General features: G+C 44.4%; 1 protein-coding gene across 1 annotated transcript in view; it reads left to right on the top strand.

The window, feature by feature from the left end:
• Positions 1-19,464, top strand: part of RAB26 (RAB26, member RAS oncogene family) — a 252,217-nt gene that overhangs the window by 223,757 nt on the left and 8,996 nt on the right. The window contains exons 6-7 of the mRNA XM_066576568.1: positions 16,423-16,488; positions 18,764-18,820. Of these exons, the coding sequence (XP_066432665.1) occupies positions 16,423-16,488; positions 18,764-18,820 (123 nt within the window). The remainder of the gene's footprint in view (positions 1-16,422; positions 16,489-18,763; positions 18,821-19,464) is intronic.

Raw genomic sequence — 19,464 nt, forward strand, 5'->3', positions numbered from 1 at the left:
GAGTAGGACTGGTGTGACATTCCCTCGTGAAATCCTCTTCATGTGGTCTCCAGGCCAATCTACGGCTATCATTGCATCCGAGACAAAAGCTGATGAGGACAGACCTCCAGCCAGCCTTCATTGTCGTCTTGATAGCGGTGGCGTGAGGTCAGTGGTAGACCTGTGGCTGGACATCTGGCTGGTAGTCCAATGTGGTGCAAGCACCTTCTGATGGTTTGTGTAGACACTGTTCGACGTCCTAGACTTGGGTTGTGATGTCTAATTTAGCGCACAGTACAGAATGGATGACCATGCGCCATTCTTCCAATCTGACGATCCGTCCGTGCAGAGATTTGCCTCATTGCACCTCTTGCAGTCACTCGAGTTTGTCATTGTTCCCCCAACCATGAGACACAGAATGTGCATACCGATCTACCGGAGTGATGAACCAGGATCTCTCAGCTCAAGGGTTCCGTCCCTCTCAGTTTATAGCAAGTGGCGATATATGGTACAGCGACAAACAGGAGGCATCACACAATCATACCACAAGACTTTATCCTGTTTTTGAGGTTTCATGTGCCTGAAAAAAAATTGCTTTCGTTCTGGCTTTTATGTCATTGAAGCTCCACCCACTTGCCACAGATTGAAGCCAGGTGCTTGAAAATTTGAATATTTTCATATCTTAGTGATATAGTCTACTTCCTTGATTTGCATAACCTTACAGCTTGTCTGTCTTGGTGTTGCAATTCCAGTGTTGTGCAGTTCTGCAGCTCTCTAATGTACTTTGTGTTTCAATCCCTCACTATTTTCTAGTTTTCTCCTTGATGTCAATGAATAGAAACATTCTTCTGACTGTATTTTGGCCACACAGCTGAAGGGTTTGTTACAATATATCCGTGTAAATGCCCTCGAAATCAGAGCAGAAAAGAGATTTGTGCTCAAAGGGGATTGCCGTGGAAAATACTTTTGATGACCTATTCTCAGAATAGGTCATCAATAGTTGATTGGCTGGGGTCCGTCGCTCGGGACCCCGACCGATCAGCTGAGCTGATATATGCTGTCTGTGGCATAAATACACAGAGATCAGAGCTGAAGCAGCAAAAGTCTCCGCGCCGACCTCTGTGTCGTGGCTGGCGCTTGTGCATGCAGGCACGGGTCTCATTAAAATCAACAAAAGCTGTGCCTGCAGTTACAAGCCCCGGCCACTACACAGAGGTCGGCACAGAGACTTCTGATCTCTGTGTATTTGCGAAGATGATCAGTCGGGTTCTGAGCGACGGACCCTAGCCGATCAACTATTGATGACCTATACTGAGGATAAGTTATCAATAGTATTTTCTACGGAAAACCCCATTCAAGGGCTTATTCACATCTGCGTTAGGCCTAATTCACACAAGTGTATATCGGCCCCACTTTCATGCCCGGCCAATATATGCTGCCCATCTGAACTGATGCATTGGTTTACAGCGTAAAAGCACCCGGTCGGCCAAAATAGCGCATAGGAGCACATTTCGGCCGGGCGCTTTTACATCGTTCAGGAACTATCTTCCTGGCCGGAATACGGCGGCGGCTCCCATAGACTCCTATGGGAGGCTATGACAGCTGCCGGAGAAGGAAGGTGGGAGGGAGTATAGCAGCTTGTCTTCCCTTCTTTTATGTGCCGCTTGCTGGCTGTTTGTAATTTGGAGGGGGCGGGAGTTAGTTGCTAAGCTCCCGTTTCTCCCCTTCCTATTGCTGGCAGCCGACAGGGGTCGAAAAGGGGGCGGGAGCTTAGCACACTAGCCTTCCCTCGAGAGCTGGCAAGGGGGCGGAAAGGAGGAGGCAGTTTAGTAGAGCTTTGCTAAACTGTCTTCCCCGCCTGACGGCAATCCAGGCTTGGCGTATATATGCCAGACCCAGGCCATCTGAATGGGTGCACAAACGGCAGATTTGTGCGCCAGTTCGCGCGATTTTCACATACATTTCTTGAAATATAACATGTTTTTTTGCTGAAGCTTTTAACTCCTTAGTGACGGCCCCATCGGGATTCTACGTCCTCAGTAAGTGGGCTTTAATCCTAGAGGACGTAGAAACATGCGTCCTCATAGGATTAATGCCCACTTGGCTGAGGACGTGACAGCTCCATGCTGTCGGTGCCCACAGGTAGCCGACAGCATGGAGCTGTCATCCTGGGCTGCGGGCAGTAAAGTAAATAAAACTGTGAAAAAAGTTAAAGATTCAGCTGCCCTGATGGATCGGATCCATCAGGGCAGCTGAAAATACTCACCCGGCTTGTCCGCGATGTCCCGCGGTGAATGGGTCTTCTGGGACCCTGCGCCGCTCTTCTGCACATGCGAGCCAGACTTATGTCGTCACGCGCAGAAGGCCGGGAGCCCTGGCAAATTCAAAATCTCCTGGCTCCCGACTCCCCGGGCCCGCGAAAAAGTTCAAAAAAAGTACAAGTTTCACCTCCCCTTATGGATCCGATCCATGAGGGGAGGTGAAAATACTCACCTCAGGTCTGCCGATGTCCCCGGTTTTCCGGGACCCGAAGTCCCCGTCTGCGCATGCGCGCCAGATGTCAATCATCGGGAGCGTGCACAGAGCGACTCAAGCCCCGGGAAATTTAAAATCCCTCTGCTCCTGGCTGCCATGTGTAGCCAGGAGCAGAGAGATTTCACCGGGGACATGATCACTGTTAACCTATGGATAACAGTGATCATTTCAAGTTTAAAAAAAAGTGTAAAAAGTAAAAAAAAAAATAAAAAGTTAAAAAAAAAAAGTTAAAAAAGCTTACGTTTCATCTCTCCCCACGGATCATATCCGTGAGGGAGGATAAAATGACGTACCTTACCCCAGCTTCTGCGCACGTGCCTGTCGCCAAAATGGCAGGCGCATGCGAAAAAGCCGTGGATTGCCAGGGTAATTTAAAATCTCCCTGCTCCTGGCTACAAAACTTAGCCGAGAGCCTGGAGCTTTCATGGGGGGCCACGGTGAGCGGTTCCTGATCACGTGTTCGCCGTTATCCAATGGATAATGGCGATCACGTAAAAGTAAAAAAAAAGGTGACGCTTCATCTACCCTCACCGATGCGATCGGTGAGATGAGATGAAACCTTTTACCGGAGGCCTCCGTATTTGCACCCCGACGCGATCTTCCTCCGTGAACTTTCCCGGATGCTGCACATGTGACCGCCGGCAAAACACCGGACACATGCGCAGGAGTCGGGGAGCCCGAAACTTAAAATCTGCTTACTCCCAGCGACCAATGGTCGCCTAGAGCCAGGAGCAGTGACCTTGTTGAGTCGCCAGTCACGTGATAAAAAGGTAGCGATCTACCTTTGGCTGGTCTCACATGACCGGATAGGAATTACGGATTCCGCATGCGTCTGATCCGCGCTAATACGCAGATCAATCGCATTGGATTACACAATTCCGCCCACATTAGCGGGTCGGAATTGCGTAATCCACTCGCAGAAAAGAGAACGCAGCAGGTTCTATTTTACTGCGGATATCCGCAACATAGAGCCCATTGTGCTCAATGGTCGCGGATATACCCGCAGCCCATACGCAACTACCTTGTATACAGGCTGCGGGAACCCGTGTCATCGCTAAGCGACGGTGTGGGAAATACAAACAACGGAAAAAAAAGTGTACTGCGCACGACCGCCTGTGTGAGTAGGCAGTTATGCGCAGTACATTATATGGCCTTACGCAGGGTCACGGCCGGGCTCACAGCTGGGATCCGCTGTGGGCCTCCGCAAGCGGATTCCACTTACGGCCGTGTGAGCCCGGCGTTATTCAGACCGCTACCTGTAATACGCAATTTACAAGAAGCCCCGGGAATGTTCGCCTTCATGCAGTTCCAGGAGCAGCTTGTTGAGCGTCTTCTGTGTGAGACCGCCGCACCTCATCAAGCTTACGGAGACTCACCGAGCGCCACTTTTTACACCCCATACCCGCCACTGAGGTCAAGAAATACCCCCCAAAACGCATGAGAGGAGGTTTTATTGCCCCATGTACCCATCCCAACCAGCCTCCGTAATTACCCCTGTCTTTGGAAATACTACACAGTTCACATTATTATTTTTATCTAAGATTTGGGGAGCACCGAAAAGGGCGCTGTGTGTGGGGGGGAAGGATTTTTTTAAGGTGTCAATTTTTATTCCGTACAAGTGGGCAATGGGGCCTGGAATGTATTCAGTTGTGCCCTGCAATCCAACAGGTGTTCCCTCCATTACAGGCCTAGCCATGTGTCCTTTAAGTAGATTAGGGCCACAAGGGGTATGTTTTTGAACACGGGACAAATGGGGGTATCCATTTTGGGGTGAACGTCTTCATTCCTATGTACACTGTACAAAAAAACCTGTTTTTAAATTGACAAAATTGACAAAAAAATGAAAATCGTAATTTTTTTCCTTCTGCTTTGCTTAGATTCATTCAAATACTGTGGGTTCAAAATACGCAGTACACCCCTAGATGAATTTGTTAAGGGGTCTAGTTTTTAAAATGGGGTCATTTGTGGGGGTTCTCTGTCGTTTTGGACGCTCAATGGCTCTACCAGTGGGCGATGGGGCCTGGAATTTATTCTGTTGTACCCTGAAATCCTTCCATTATAGGCCTAGCCATGTGTCCTTTATGTAGATTAGGGCCACAAGGGGTGTGGTTCTGAACACGGGACAAACGGGGGTATCCATTTTGGGGTGAAAGTCTTCATTTATTTGTGTGCTGTACAAAAAAAACAGTTTTTAAATTGATACAACTGCCAAAAAAATGAAAATTGTAATTTTTTCCTACTGCTTTGCTTAGATTTATTCAAAAATTGTAGGGTAAAAATACACAGTACACCCCTAGATAAATTCGTTAAGGGGTCTAGTTTTCAAAATGGTGTCATTTGTGGGGGTTCTCTGTCGTTTTGGCCGCTCAAGGGCTCTACAAGTGGGCAATGGGGCCTAAATCACCTTCATGCTAAATTTCTGTTCTGAAAGCCACCGACTACTCCTTTCATTTTGGGCCCCGTTGTGCATCCAGACAAAAGATTAGGGCCACAATGGGTATGTCTCTGAACACGGGACAAACAGGGGTATCCATTTTGGGGTGCAAGTCTTCATTCATGTGTGTGTTGTACAAAAAAAAGCTGTTTTAAAAATGACAGAATTACCAAAAAACAAAAATCACATTTTTTTCCTTTTGCTTTACTTGAATTCATTCAAAAACTGTGTGGTCCAAATGGGCAGTACACCCCTAGATAAATTCGTTAAGGGGTCTAGTTTTCAAAATGGGGTCATTTGTGGGGGTTCTCTTTGGTTTTGGCCGCTCAAGAGCTCTACAAAAGTGCTATGGGGCCTAAAACACCCTCAAGGAAAATTTATGTTCTGAAAATCACCAACTACTCCTTTCATTTTGGGCCCCGTTGTGCATCCAGACAAAAGATTAGGGCCACAGGGGGTATGTCTCTGAACACGCGAGAAACAGGGGTATCCATTTTGGGGTGCAAGGCTTCATTCATGTGTGTGCTGTACAAAAAAAAGTTGCTTTTAAAATGACAGAATTGCCAAAAAAACGAAAATCACAATTTTTTCCTTTTGCTTTGCTTGAATTCATTCAAAAACTGTGGGGTCAAAATGGGCAGTACACCCCTAGATAAATTCGTTAAGGGGTCTAGTCTTCAAAATGGGGTCACTTGTACGGGTTATCTATGGTTTTGGCCGCTCAAGAGCTCAACAAGAGTGCTATGGGGCCTAAAACGCCTTCAAGCAAAATTTATGTTCTGAAACACACCGACTACTCCTTTCATTTTGGGCCCCGTTGTGCATCCAGACATAAGATTAGGGCCACAATGGGTATATTTCTGAACACGGGAGAAACAGGGGTATCCATTTTGGGGTGTCAATCCTCATTTTCATGGGCACTATAAGAAAAAAAATATGTCTTTAAAATGACATATTTGCAAAAATATGACATTTTATTTTTTTCTCCTCTAAATTGAATTAATTCCTGAAAAAAAAGTGGGGTCAAAATACTCATGACCCCCATCAGTGAATACATTAAGGGGTGTAGTTTTTAAAATGGGGTCATTTGGGGGATCTATTATTCTGACACTCATGAGCCTTTGCAAACTTGGCTTGGTGCAGGAAAACAAAGTGTTCCTCAAAATGCTGAAAAGTAATGTTAAATTTGTACGTCATCTAAATGGTTAAAAAAACACAAAAGTTTTTCAAATGTGCATTCAGAATCAAGTAAGCAGATGGAAATATATATCCTATCAAAAATTTGTACAGTATGTTTGGACATATTTGAGATATTATAGTTGAAAATGTGAAAAAATGAAAATTTTTTGAAAATTTTTCCAATATTGGTACTTTTAATAAATATACACAAATTATATCGGTCTATTTTTACAACCAAAATGAAGTAGAACATGTGGCGAAAAAACAATGTCAGAATCACTTGGATATGCAAAACCTTTACGGAGTTATGCTATGTTGAACGATGCATGTCAGATTTTCCAAAATATGGCTCCGTCACCAAGGCGCAAACAGGGTTCGTCACTAAGGGGTTAATTGCAGTTGAAAACCACAAAAAAAATCACTGTGTGTGAAGGCAGCCTTAGGGCTCAGTCACAATTCTGTTCCGTTTATTTCCCCATTGCTTTCAATGATTTTTCAAAATAACAGAAAGTTTCAGTTTACTTCTATTCTGTTGGGTTTCTATAGGAAGAAGTAGCGCAGCAATAGCACAATGCTCTCTCCTTCTCTGACTCCACCATGACAGGTCACCCACGCCAACATATTGTAACAGAGCCAGTAAGAACACGGGAAACTGGCAGAAGTAGCTTGTCCAGAAGTATATGTTTACTGGGAGGTCAGTGGAGATACTTGTGGACCCAACAACTGCCATCTTACGGGCACTGCCATCTGCCAAGATTGTGAGCCGGAAGGAAAAGTTCTGTGCAAGTAACCAGTGATCATCAGTCATCTGGAAGATGGCCAAGAAAATAAACTTTTGTCTTATCTGATTGCCAATTAGCTTCCTTCCAGAAGATGTCTCTTGAGTGCCACCTACAGGTACTTACAAGGAAGCTACCTCAAGGTGGCACTAGACAATTTTCTCCCACCTGGAGAACTAATTTGCATTCTTTTTCCCAGGGAGCACTGCTTTCAAGACTCCCTAACCCAGCTGGGAAGGAAAACTATTACCTTCCAACAGTCTTATCAGATGAAAATGATCTTTGTGTTTGCAAGACATAAGAAATAACAAAGAATCTGCAAAGATGGTGACATTCTGTTTCCCAGGAGGAATAACAGAAGGACAGCACAATGCAGAGTTGTAAGAAAAGATGTCCAAGAATTGTTATTTCTTGGAAAATGCAAAGAGCAGGTAGGCTCTCTTTAAGCTATAGGCAGGTAGAAAAATAGGACTGCTTTCTTTCAGAAACAGCGCCGCACTTGTGCACAGGTTGTGTGTGGTATTGCAGTATCATTGAAGTCAATTGAGCTGAGCTGCCATACCACACACAGCCTGTGGACAGGTGGGGCGTTACTGCAAAAAAGTCGACCTTTTTCTATTCTGAGGCAAACCCTTGAGAAGAAGTTAAGATCATTCTACAATCTAGAAGCTCCAGAGACTATCTACAGCCGAGGGATTGTTCATCCTGTCTGCTTTACAGCTTCGCATTGAAGCCATAATGTGTGATGCTCTAAACTCTCCCATATATTTTACTCTCTATTACACTTTGATTTTGGAGCAGTAATTACAGTTATGGCAGCGCGGCTCCTTTTATTAGGCCTCAGTAGCGTAATATATTGACATGATACAGCTGGAGCATAGATTGTTACCGCTGCGATATATAAACAGTCATGCTCCGGTAAATCAGCAGATATGAAAAGCATTCATAACTCTATGCTATTTCTCCCCGGCAGCTCCAAAAAACGTGCGCAATCCATAAAGCAGATCTCCGGTTATTGTTGTAGGACGTCACCTAAAGATAAATCACAAAACACTGCATGGTAGCGACTGAACGCCTCATCTGTATTCTGTTGTTTTACGGGATGCAGTAGACCCGCCACTGTAGGGAAAACCTGAGGTGCCAAAGTGGGGGGAGATAGCAGGGTCTCTAAGAAGCCTGGGGACTCCATGCCTTCCAACTTGTCAAGAATGAAAAATCCGTGAGGCCGGCGCAGTGCATCATGGCAACTTTTTGGTTTTAAATCACACCTTTAACCCCACCCAATACTGCCTAGTCAGTCGTCTTTGTGCCTTCACATAATAATACCACCATCCTTGGTTTGGTACAGAGTAAAGGTGCCCTCTTAGTGCCCCAACACACAGATGCCTCCTTAGTGCATCAGTGATGCACCCTAGATTGCCGTTTAGTGCCCTCACACACAAATGGCTCCTTAGTTCCCCCAGCAATTCCTTCCTTCAGTAAAAATTCTATTTAGTGCCCCAATAGACGGATGCCAACTTAGTGCCACAGTGATGCACCCTTACTGTAAAGATTGTCTATTAGTGCCCCTATTGATTCCCTTAGTGTCCTCACACAAAGGTGGCTCCCTAGTGCCCCTGCATACAGATGCCTCTTTAGTTCCTCCGGTGATTGTCCCCTCTCAGTAAAAATTCCTCTTAGCGTCCCAACTGATGCTGCCACCAGTAAAGATTTACCCTTAGTGAATTCACCCACAGTTCTTTGGTACTGTCTTTTAGTTCTTTTCTGCTCCTCCCTTCTGCTTTTTCACTCTCTTCAATTACACCTAGGGACTTTTAAGCAATCCAGTTCCTCGGCTGTGGGGTTGCCCTTTTTGGGGCGGGTGCTCCACTCTTCCATCTAGTTAGGGTGAATCCAGGGACAGATCCCAGACTCCCCTTTCAAGCCTTAAAGTATATTCACACGAATGATTTTTCTGTTCGATTTACAGACCGAACTAATTAGTCCGAAAATGGATGGAAATAGAAGCCATTAAGTCTAAATACAAAACAAACGCTACAGGTCCTATTGTGGTGTGATTTTTGGATGAAAATTGCCATACAAGTCTATTGCTGCACCAAAAAAAAATATCAGATTGCACTTGCATGATATTGTTGTGATCCTATTTTAATGAAGGTAGCCATGGAAACCAGAATTTTTTTATGAAAAGGGATCTAAGGTGCAATTTTTTCTTTTTTTTAATACACATCTGAAAAACACAAACACCAAATAAAAATTTGCATGAAAAAAATCACAAGTATGCGCAGAAATCGCAGGAAAGTAATTTGCGAAATTGGACTGATTCGCCAAATTGACCAGTTCGTAAATGCCCATTTGAATATACCCTAATTCTGTCTCCATATTCGTCTTGTGTGTCAAGTACCCTATAGTCACCTCTATTCAGAAATGTCATTCGGTTTGTCCCTACCCTCTGTCTTCGTGTCTTTCTGTGGCTATTCCGACATGATGACAGCACCGTGACACCACCATAAACATAGATGACGCCATCAACCCAGAATTCTGGTCATAAAAACAGCATGGTGATAAAAGGTTAACATTTGTGGAATTGGAGGGGTAAGGAGACGATGGCGGCAGTGTGCAGCCCATCCCAGACTACAGTTTTTAGGGTGCAGTATAGTGAAAGCTCCGTCCCTCATGAAAGATCCTGAATGCAGTTATCTTTGCCTGACGTCTGTCACAAGGACCAGATGAGAGTTTTTCTGCATTTCCACTAGGTTCTCCTCTATATTTAACCGCATCTAAGCCCAGTTCCCTCCAACAGCTCATACGTCTAGAGCTGGTCCTCTCACCTGCACTTTCCCAGAGCACAATGGATTACGAGGCCTTGTACAGAGCTGTCTAATGTGACTGGCGGTAGACATGTCAATTCCTGTCTCTCTTGACAAGTAACAACCAGGTTATGGTGACCTGCACCGAGGCTGTCACTGGCATCTTCCCTCTTTCTCCCCGTCACACTACTATTACCCATCCTTTTCTTACATTAATTGTACTGGAACTTAACATTCTATTCTGCTGTTCTAAGTACTTCAGGCAGAGTGTCATCTCCCCTATCAAGGATCACAAAAGGTTTCCAGGTGCTGTCAGCCAACTTTCCTTTCATTACACTTACTTTCCATAACTAGAAGACATCTCTGTCCATGTCGATTGCATTAACTACAATATAGTATACAATGATACGGTGCAGAGCTCTTATCTGGTGACTGGTATACAATGGTATGGTGCAGAGCTCTCATCTGGTGACTTGTATACAATGGTATGGTGCAGAGCTCTCATCTGGTGCCCAGTATACAATGCTGCTGACCAGTATACAATGCTATGGTGCAGAGCTCTCATCTGGTAACCAGTATACAATGCTACAGTGCAGAGCTCTCATCTGGTGCCCAGTATACAATGCTATGGTGCAGAGCTCTCATCTGGTGACCAGTATACAATGCTACGGTGCAGAGCTCTCATCTGGTGCCCAATATACAATGCTATGGTGCAGAGCTCTCACCTGGTGACCAGTATACAATGCTACGGTGCAGAGCTCTCATCTGGTGACCAGTATACAATGCCATGGTGCAGAGCTCTCATCTGGTGACCAGTATACAATGCTATGGTGCAGAGCTCTTATCTGGTGCCCAGTATACAATGCTACGGTGCAGAGCTCTCATCTGGTGACCAGTATACAATGCTATGGTGCAGAGCTCTCATCTGCTGCCCAGTATACAATGCTACGGTGCAGAGCTCTCATCTGGTGACCAGTATACAATGCTACAGTGCAAAGGTCTCCTCTGGTGCCCAGTATACAATGCTATGGTGCAGAGCTCTCATCTGCTGCCCAGTATACAATGGTATGGTGCAGAGCTCTCATCTGGTGACTGGTTTATAATGCAACAGTGCACAGCTCTCATCTGGTGCCCAGTATACAATGCCATGGTGCAGAGCTCTCATGTGCTGTCCAGTATACAATGCTATGGTGCAGAGCTCACATCTGGTGACTGGTATACAATGCTACGGTGCAGAGTTCTCATCTGGTGACCAGTATACAATGCTACGGTGCAGAGCTCTGATCTGGTGACCAGTATACAATGCTACGTGCAGAGCTCTCAGCTGGTGACCAGTATACAATGCTACGGTGCAGAGCTCTCATCTGGTGACCAGTATACAATGCTACGGTACAGAGCTCTCATCTGGTGACCAATATACAATGCTACGGTGCAGAGTTCTCATCTGGTGACCAGTATACAATGCTACGGTACAGAGCTCTCATCTGGTGACCAGTATACAATCCTATGGTGCAGAGCTCTCATCTGGTGACCAGTATACAATGCTACGGTGCACAGCTCTCATCTGGTGACCAGTATACAATGCTATGGTGCAGAGCTCTCATCTGGTGACCAGTATACAATGCTACGGTGCAGAGCTCTGATCTGGTGACCAGTATACAATGCTACGGTGCAGAGCTCTCATCTGGTGACCAGTATACAATGCTACGGTGCAGAGCTCTCATCTGGTGACCAATATACAATGCTACGGTGCAGAGTTCTCATCTGGTGACCAGTATACAATGCTACGGTGCAGAGCTCTCATCTGGTGACCAGTATACAATGCTACAGTGCATACCTCTCATCTGGTGCCCAGTATACAATGCTACGGTGCAGAGCTCTCATCTGGTGCCCAGTATACAATGCTACGGTGCAGAGCTCTCATCTGGTGCCCAGTATACAATGCTACGGTGCAGAGCTCTCATCTGGTGACCAGTATACAATGCTACGGTGCAGAGCTCTCATCTGCTGCCCAGTATACAATGCTACGGTGCAGAGCTCTCATCTGGTGACTGGTATACAATGCCACAGTGCAGAGCTCAATCCCCCCAAAAGTAATTGGACACCTGAGGAAGAATCAAAAGTAGTATTTATTTCCATAATACTTAGTGGAGCACCTTTGACCCTATTAATATTGGATACTCTCTATTACATACTGTCTACTAATGTAGAAATACATGACACACTTCAGCTGATATTTCCTTCCATTCATCCTGCAGATGACTGGCGAGTTCTCTCAGAGATGATGCATTAGCCCTTCTACAAGGCTGTCATGACTGGACCATTGAGCAATGATAGAATGTTCTATGGAGTGATGAATCACACTGCTCCATCTTCACCTCAGATGGAGGTTCCTGGGTGTGGAGAATGATGGGGAAGGCTACTGCCTCAGTGTGCTGTGCCAATAGTTAAGTACGGCGGAGATTCTATTATGGTCTAGGGATGTGTTACGTGGCATGGTCTCGGTCTGTTGGGTATGGTGACAAGAACCAAGAACACGGAGGTGTACCCTGACCTTCTAGACAATAATGTGCGTCTGACAATGTGGTAATACTCTGGGAATGGTCGGACATACTTCCAACAAGACAACGCACCTTGTCACAAATCCAACACTGTTTTACATTGGTTTGAGGACATGCATGTTCCACGATTGGACCACTGCACAGAGTCCCAACCTGAACCCTACTGAACAGCTTTGGGATGAACTGGAACATCAGGTCAGGAAATATGAACAGCGTCCATCTTCTTTGAGAGAACGTGCAGGATGGTGGAGGGAAGTACCAGCTGAAGTGTATCAGACGTTAGTAGTAATATGCCACAGAGAATATGTCATGTCATTAAGGAGCCCCACTAATTATTAACATATGGAAATACATACGATTTTTGATTTGTGCTCAGGTGTCTAATTACGGTTGGTAGGATCGTGTACAGAGCTGTCAGCTACACAATGCTGCAGTGCAGACTCGCAACTGGAAACCAGTATACAATTCAACTGGTAACCAGTATACAACTTTATCCTCCAAAAGATGGAAGAAAGAAACAAGGGGATCTGCCATCTTGGACCTAATTCTTACCAACAGGGAGGGAATGGTTGAGGATGTAAGGATGGCTGGGACATTAGGGGGCAGTGATCATGCTGTCCTTGAATTTTGGATAAAAAGGGGAGGAAAACCTGAGAAAACTCAGACTTTAAGGTTGAATTTCAGAAAGGCAGATTTTAGTGAACTCAGAAAGAGGGTAGGAAGAATCCAGTGGCGGGATGTTCTTAAGGACACAAATGTCCAAGAAGGTTGGAAAATATTGTGAAATAAGATTGTCAAAGCACAATCGTTAACAATCCCTAAAAGAAGGAAGAATGGGAAGCATTTAAAGAGACCAGGATGGATGAACACAGAACTTGCACAGATGTTAAAAGTGAAGAAAAATATGTTTATTAAATGGAAAGAGGGGGGAATATCTAAGGAAGAATATAATGTGGTCTGCAGAAACTGTAGGGCAAGTGTCCGAAAAGCTAAAGTTGATAATGAATTGAGGCTTGCAAGAGAGGTCAAAAGCAATTAAAAAATGATCTGGGGGGTATGTCAAAAGCAAAAGAAAAGTCAAAGATGCTATTGGATGCCTACAAGATGAAAATGGTGAATTGGTTAAGAATAATGTTGAGAAGACTGAACTTTTAAATTCCTATTTTGTATCTGTTTTCTCTCAGAAAGTAGATTGAACAGCAACTGATCTTCCCTGTGCTGTTTGGGGAATAAAAGAATGCAGGCTATCTATAAACAGAGAGACGGTGAGGGAACACTTAGCTAACTTACATGAATCCAAGTCTCAAGGTCCAGATGAATTACAACCTAGGATACTAAAGGAAGCAGTGGAGGTAATTGCTGAACCACTCACCATAATCTCCTGGAGAACAGGAGAAGTCCCAGAAGATTGGAAAAGGGCAAATGTTGTCCCTATCTTCAAAAAAGGGAAGAAGGTGGATTCAGGGAACTACAGGCCTGTGAGCCTGACTTCTATACTGGGGAAGATCTTTGAACAAATTATTAAACAGCATGTATGCAAGTACTTGGATAAAAATGGAGTAATTAACCAGAGCCAGCATGGGTTTTTGTAACAAGTCATGCCAGATTAATCTAATTTCCTTCTATGACAGAATCACAGACTGGGTTGATCAGTGAAATGCGGTGGAAATAGTATATCTTGACTTTAGTAAAGCATTTGACAAAGTATCTCATACCATGCTTATTGAAAAAAATGACGAAATATGGGATCGACAAGGCAACTGTTAGGTGGATTCACAACTGGCTTAGTGATGATACTCAAAGAGTAAATGGCTGCACATTCAAGTGGAAGAATGTATTAAGTGGAGTACCACAAGGCTCCGTCCTAGGCCCAGTGTTGTTCAACATTTTTATAAATGATCTGGAGGAGGGAATTGATGGGAAATTGATCAAATTTGCCGACGACATGAAGCTTAGAGGGATAGCTAACACTAGGGAAGAGAGAGAGTATTCAAAAAGTTTGCACAGTGGGCAGCAACTAACAGAATGGTATTTAATAAGGAGAAATTTAAGTCCTACATCTGGGTAAGAAAAATGAAAAAGCACATACAAAATGGGAGGAATTGGGCTAAGCAGCAGTACATGTGAAAAAGACTTGGGTATACTAATAGATCATAGACTGAACATGAGTCAACAATGTGATGCAGCAGCCAAAAAGGCAAACAGAATTCTGGGACATATTAAGAGAAGCATAAAGTCTAGATCACGTGAGGTAATTATCCCCCTCTACTCTTCCTTAGTCAGACCTCATCTAGAATACTGTGTCCAGTTCTGGGCACCCCACTTTAAAAATGACAGACAAACTGGAACAAGTACAGAGAAGAGTTACCAGGATGGTGAGCGGTCTGCAAATCATGTCCTATGAGGAACGGTTACAGAATCTGGGAATGTTTAGCTTGCAAAAAAGAAGGCTGAGAGGAGACTTAATAGCAGTCTACAAATATGTGAAGGGCTGTCACAGTGCAGAGGGATCAGCCCTATTCTCATTTGCACAAGCAAAGACTAGAAGCAATGGGATGAAACTGAAAGAGAGGAGACACAGATTAGATATTAGAAAAAACTTTCTGACAGTGAGGGTGATCAATGAGTGGAACAGGTTACCACAGGAGGTGGTGAGTTCTCCTTCAATGGGAGTGTTCAAATAAAGGCTGGACAAATATCTGTCCGGGATGATTTAGTGAATCCTGCATTGAGCAGGGGGTTGGACCAGATGACCCTGGAGGTCCCTTCCAACTCTACCAATCTATGTTTCTATGAATTCCACATCTGCTATATGTTATATATTAATAAAACGAATACAGTAAACAATTCAGAACTATATGTGATAACAATGCTACATTGCTGAGCTGCATTAACTGGTGACCAATATACAATGCATGTGATGACCAGTACACAGTGCTACAGTGCAGAACTCTGAACTTGTCATCAGTACAACAGAGAGTTCCCTATCTGATAACTATTCTGCAGTGGAAAGGCCAAAGCAGCATACACTTCAGGTCTGACATGTGATGACCAGTATACAATGCAGTTCAGCATTTGCTAATTATTATTATTACACAATGGAAAAGCTGATAGCAATGCACAAGTCAGAGCCCCTGCGTGATGGGCCTCTTCATTGTATGGTGGTCTTCATCACCTGATGAACAGTAGACAAGCAGTGTACGGCGCAGCACCCCATATTCAGACCCCCTGTGTATAATCTCGGGGAGCAGGCTATTTTTGCAGATTTTGAGTGGAGCCTTTAGTTATTTCTCCTGGGTGCAGCGTTTAGTATGACTGATATTTTTCTTCTCTTTAAAGATGTATTCACTGCTTGAAAAGCTTATTATTCAGTGACAGCGCAGTACGAGATGCTGAGCTGAGTGACAATCAATCATCCTAAAGTGCAGTAATTGGGAGAAGAACTCTTGTCAAAACAACAATTCTAAAAGAAGCCTGGGAGTTTTTAACTGAGTCCTTACTGCCACCTATTGGAATTTACTGCACATAGCATTCAGAAACTAGAAAGTAACATTGCTGTAGTAGTACATAGATGCAACAAGCAAACATGGGGCCCCATAGCAAAACTGGAAATGGGGTCCCAGCCTTTTATGACTGCGTTCAACTTAAAGGGGCATTCTGGGAGATTAGTTGGGTAAGATCAGAAACAACGTCAGGAAATATTGTTTTACTGAAAGAGTAGTAGATGCTTGGAACAAACTTCCAGCAGACGTGTTTGGAAAATCAACAGTAATGAATTCAAGTATATGGCTATCCTAAGAGAGAAATAATACAAGGGCAGACTAGGTGGAGCAGGGGGTCTTTTTCTTACAATTTATTATATTTCTAACAGTGGTTTTGAAAATTCTGGTGATAGAAACAACAGGTGGCGCTATTCGAATATTAGGAATATCTGGGGATAGAAATACAGAATACCACATTTGGAGGCAAAATTGTCAATATACAGATGGCAGAGAAGGGGACATGCGGTGTGGCAGGAATATTCACTATGCTCTTTTGCTATATTAGCCATAATTTAAGGCAGAGACCCACCGGGTAGAGGACAGTGATGCCTCCTGCTGGTCTATATAAGATAAGTGTGATTACTATCTCATCTTTTGTATTTCCAGGCCTGGCTGACAGAGATACACGAATATGCGCAAAAAGACGTGGTCATCATGCTTCTCGGGAATAAGGTGGGGAGAAAATCTGAAGACACAATGCATTTGTATTTTCCCTTTTAACACCTTTTGTTTCTAGGTCCAATATTCTGTGCTGATTAAATACTTAATACAGTGTCATATTGGTCAGAGCTCCATTTTTCTGATATAGAGCTCCAAATCCTCTGCAGAGCTACAGGATAACATTCCACCAGTAGGGGGAGCCCAATGCAAATGTCTTATAAAGTAAGCTCCTGAGCTCCCTCTGGTGGTAGCAGCAGGCAGAGCGAAACTTCACTCTTTGTCTATGCAGGGGATTTGGAGCTCTCTAGCAGAAAAACTTCCAAAAAAGTTCCAGGTGCTTGGAATATATCTTTAGAAATGATTCAGAATTTCGTACGCCTCATGTGAGGAGGTGACTGTGTTTGACTACCACTCCATTCATTTCTGTGAGACAGAGGGAGACTGCTGAGTGCATTGACCTCCGCCTGTCCTACAGAAGTGAATGAAGTGATGGTTGAGCATGTGCACCTCCACTCACAAGGAGCATTCGGGTGTGTCATTCTTGGGATTGCTGGGGTTCACAATGGTTGAACCCGCAGCGATTAGACATCTATTCCCTATCCTGTGTCTTTGATGGTAAAATCTCTTTGAGCATTCTCCATGTTTTATCTAGGTGTCTCCATGGTAACAGACTCTGCATAGGAGACAGTAAGGAGAGACACATGAATGCAGGATCAGACTACAGAGGGTTTGTTTGTAGTCTGTTACCGTGGAGACACAGATCAGCACAGGAGCTGTATACACAAAACAATAGGAGATTTTCAACTAAAACAGTCTGCAGAGTTACTTCATTTCTTATTTTAGATTCATGAAAATTGTGGTACAATTAGACAATGTTGTTAGATAAAGAATGTCCAAGTTTATTTTAATTGCCCCTTTAACCGCCTGCCCTATTAATGAGGTTTTCCAATATCAAAATCATTAGTGGCAGTGGGAAGATGAAATATATATAGAGTATATTTAGAAAAAAACCCATACTCTCTGATGCTCTCACCGCCGCTGTGGTCTTCTGCTTACTTCGGCTGTAGCAGTGGTTGTTTACCAACGTGACCGCTGCGGCTAATTGGAGGCCCGATAGTCACCAGTGACATCCCATAAACCTGCCAGGGACTTCCACATTAGAAGCCCACATAACAGATTTATGGGATGTCACCTGTCAGATGAGTATATTGCTTTTAGGCCTTGATCAAACAAACGACATGGCATCACTAGCAGTGATATCAAATTGCTGGTCCGTGCGATATCGCAGCGTCCTATCGTGCCGATGCTGTGACTTTGTAGCACTACAAAGTCGCATGTGGTGCTACAAAGTCACATGCGAGGATTTTAGGGGGAGAGGGGCTTTAAATATAAGCCCTACCCTGAAAGTAAGCTGCAGCTGAAGAAAAAAATAGGTATACATCACCTCTCCGGCGCCGTCCGGGGTGCCGTTGTAGCTTCCTCTCGGTTCCCGGCACTGTTTCTCTTCATCATCTTCTGGTGCTTAGCCAATCACAGCCAGTGCTTCCAGGAGGCGGGGATTTTTAAATCCCTGGCCAGAAGATGATGAAGAGAGACAGTGCCGGGACTCAGGGAGAAGCTGCTGCGGCGTGGGAGAGTGCTTGTAAGGTGATGTATGTGTATTTTTTAAATTTTTCCTGCAGCTAGGGCTTAGTTTATGGCTTTGATGGTAGGATTTCCTACTGTCAAAGTTGCATCGCACCGCACGAAAACCGCTTTTTTGTGCAATGCAACAGAGGAGAAGGCTCCATAGGGAAACATGGGCTATAAAACCTCACGAGTCGCGGGCATATCGCCGGACCCACAAGGTTTTTGTTTCGGGTACAAAACATGGCATGTTGTGAAGTAACCCATAGGAAAACATGGACTTCACATACATGCGATTTGTAGCAACGCAACAAAATCCTGCAACTTTGTCGCCCGTGTGAAGGAGGCCTTACATAATTTTGGGGATGGGGCTCCAAAAATTTATTTTTAAAAAAATTTAAGTTGGACAGCCCCTTTAAAGGTTTGCCCTGTTGTTTGCTGGAGAAGACTTTAGCTCCTGTTAAATATTCATCATTTACTTGAAAGCTGGTAATGCATAAATCATGTGTTCACACTCCGCACGGGAGCCGCCACAATGCTGACTTGTAAACTGAAATTCTGGCCCACAGAACAATTCCATTCTCACATTGCGTAATGCATGACAGGTGGGTGCAGTGTATGGCGGCCTGTCCTGTAGTGACCCCCATTGTCCTTCTCGTAGGTGGATTCAACTCATGAACGTGTGGTCAAGATCGAGGATGGCGAGCGGTTGGCAAAGGTAAGATTTGGACATGCAATGCTGTTTCTGTTATACGCTGAATGGCTACTATATTACAGCCCCCGCCTTTTCACAATTGGAGTTTCCATTTATGGAACTGATACCTGTGACCTCGGAGAGCAGCATAAAATCAATTTTTTGTGGATCAGTTTCAGTCCAAATCCACATTAAATCCAGCTGAGCGACTCCCAGCAAGGCCGGGTCATCGGTGCTGGACTAGCCGGGGCTTCACTGTCAGCGTTGTGATGTTTTTTGTGCAGCGGTGTGGAGAGTATATGAAGGATGGTGGGATCGAGAAAACAAATCCAGCAAAAGAGGATCCTGTGGACTGAAACAACGCATCACTGAAAGGGGTCAGAGGAGGATGTCAAGAATTGTTCTGATGAACTCACCTTGGAAAGTTAAGCACATTACAGCCAATGACAATACTTCTGCTCCAAGTAACATGTCTGAACCCACAACTTAGTACGGAGGGGCTTTCACAACAGACAACAAATTCCAGCACCAAGAGAAACGGAAAGGTGAGACTCCTGGTGGAAAAAGAGTACAAAAACTTGTATCACTGAGTGTTGGAAAAACATCTCCTGGTCAGATGAAACCAGATTTCTGTTGCTGATGGGAGGTTAGAATTTGGCACAAGCAGC

This window comes from Eleutherodactylus coqui, chromosome 8 (assembly GCF_035609145.1).
Source record: "Eleutherodactylus coqui strain aEleCoq1 chromosome 8, aEleCoq1.hap1, whole genome shotgun sequence".
NCBI lineage: Eukaryota > Metazoa > Chordata > Amphibia > Anura > Eleutherodactylidae > Eleutherodactylus > Eleutherodactylus coqui.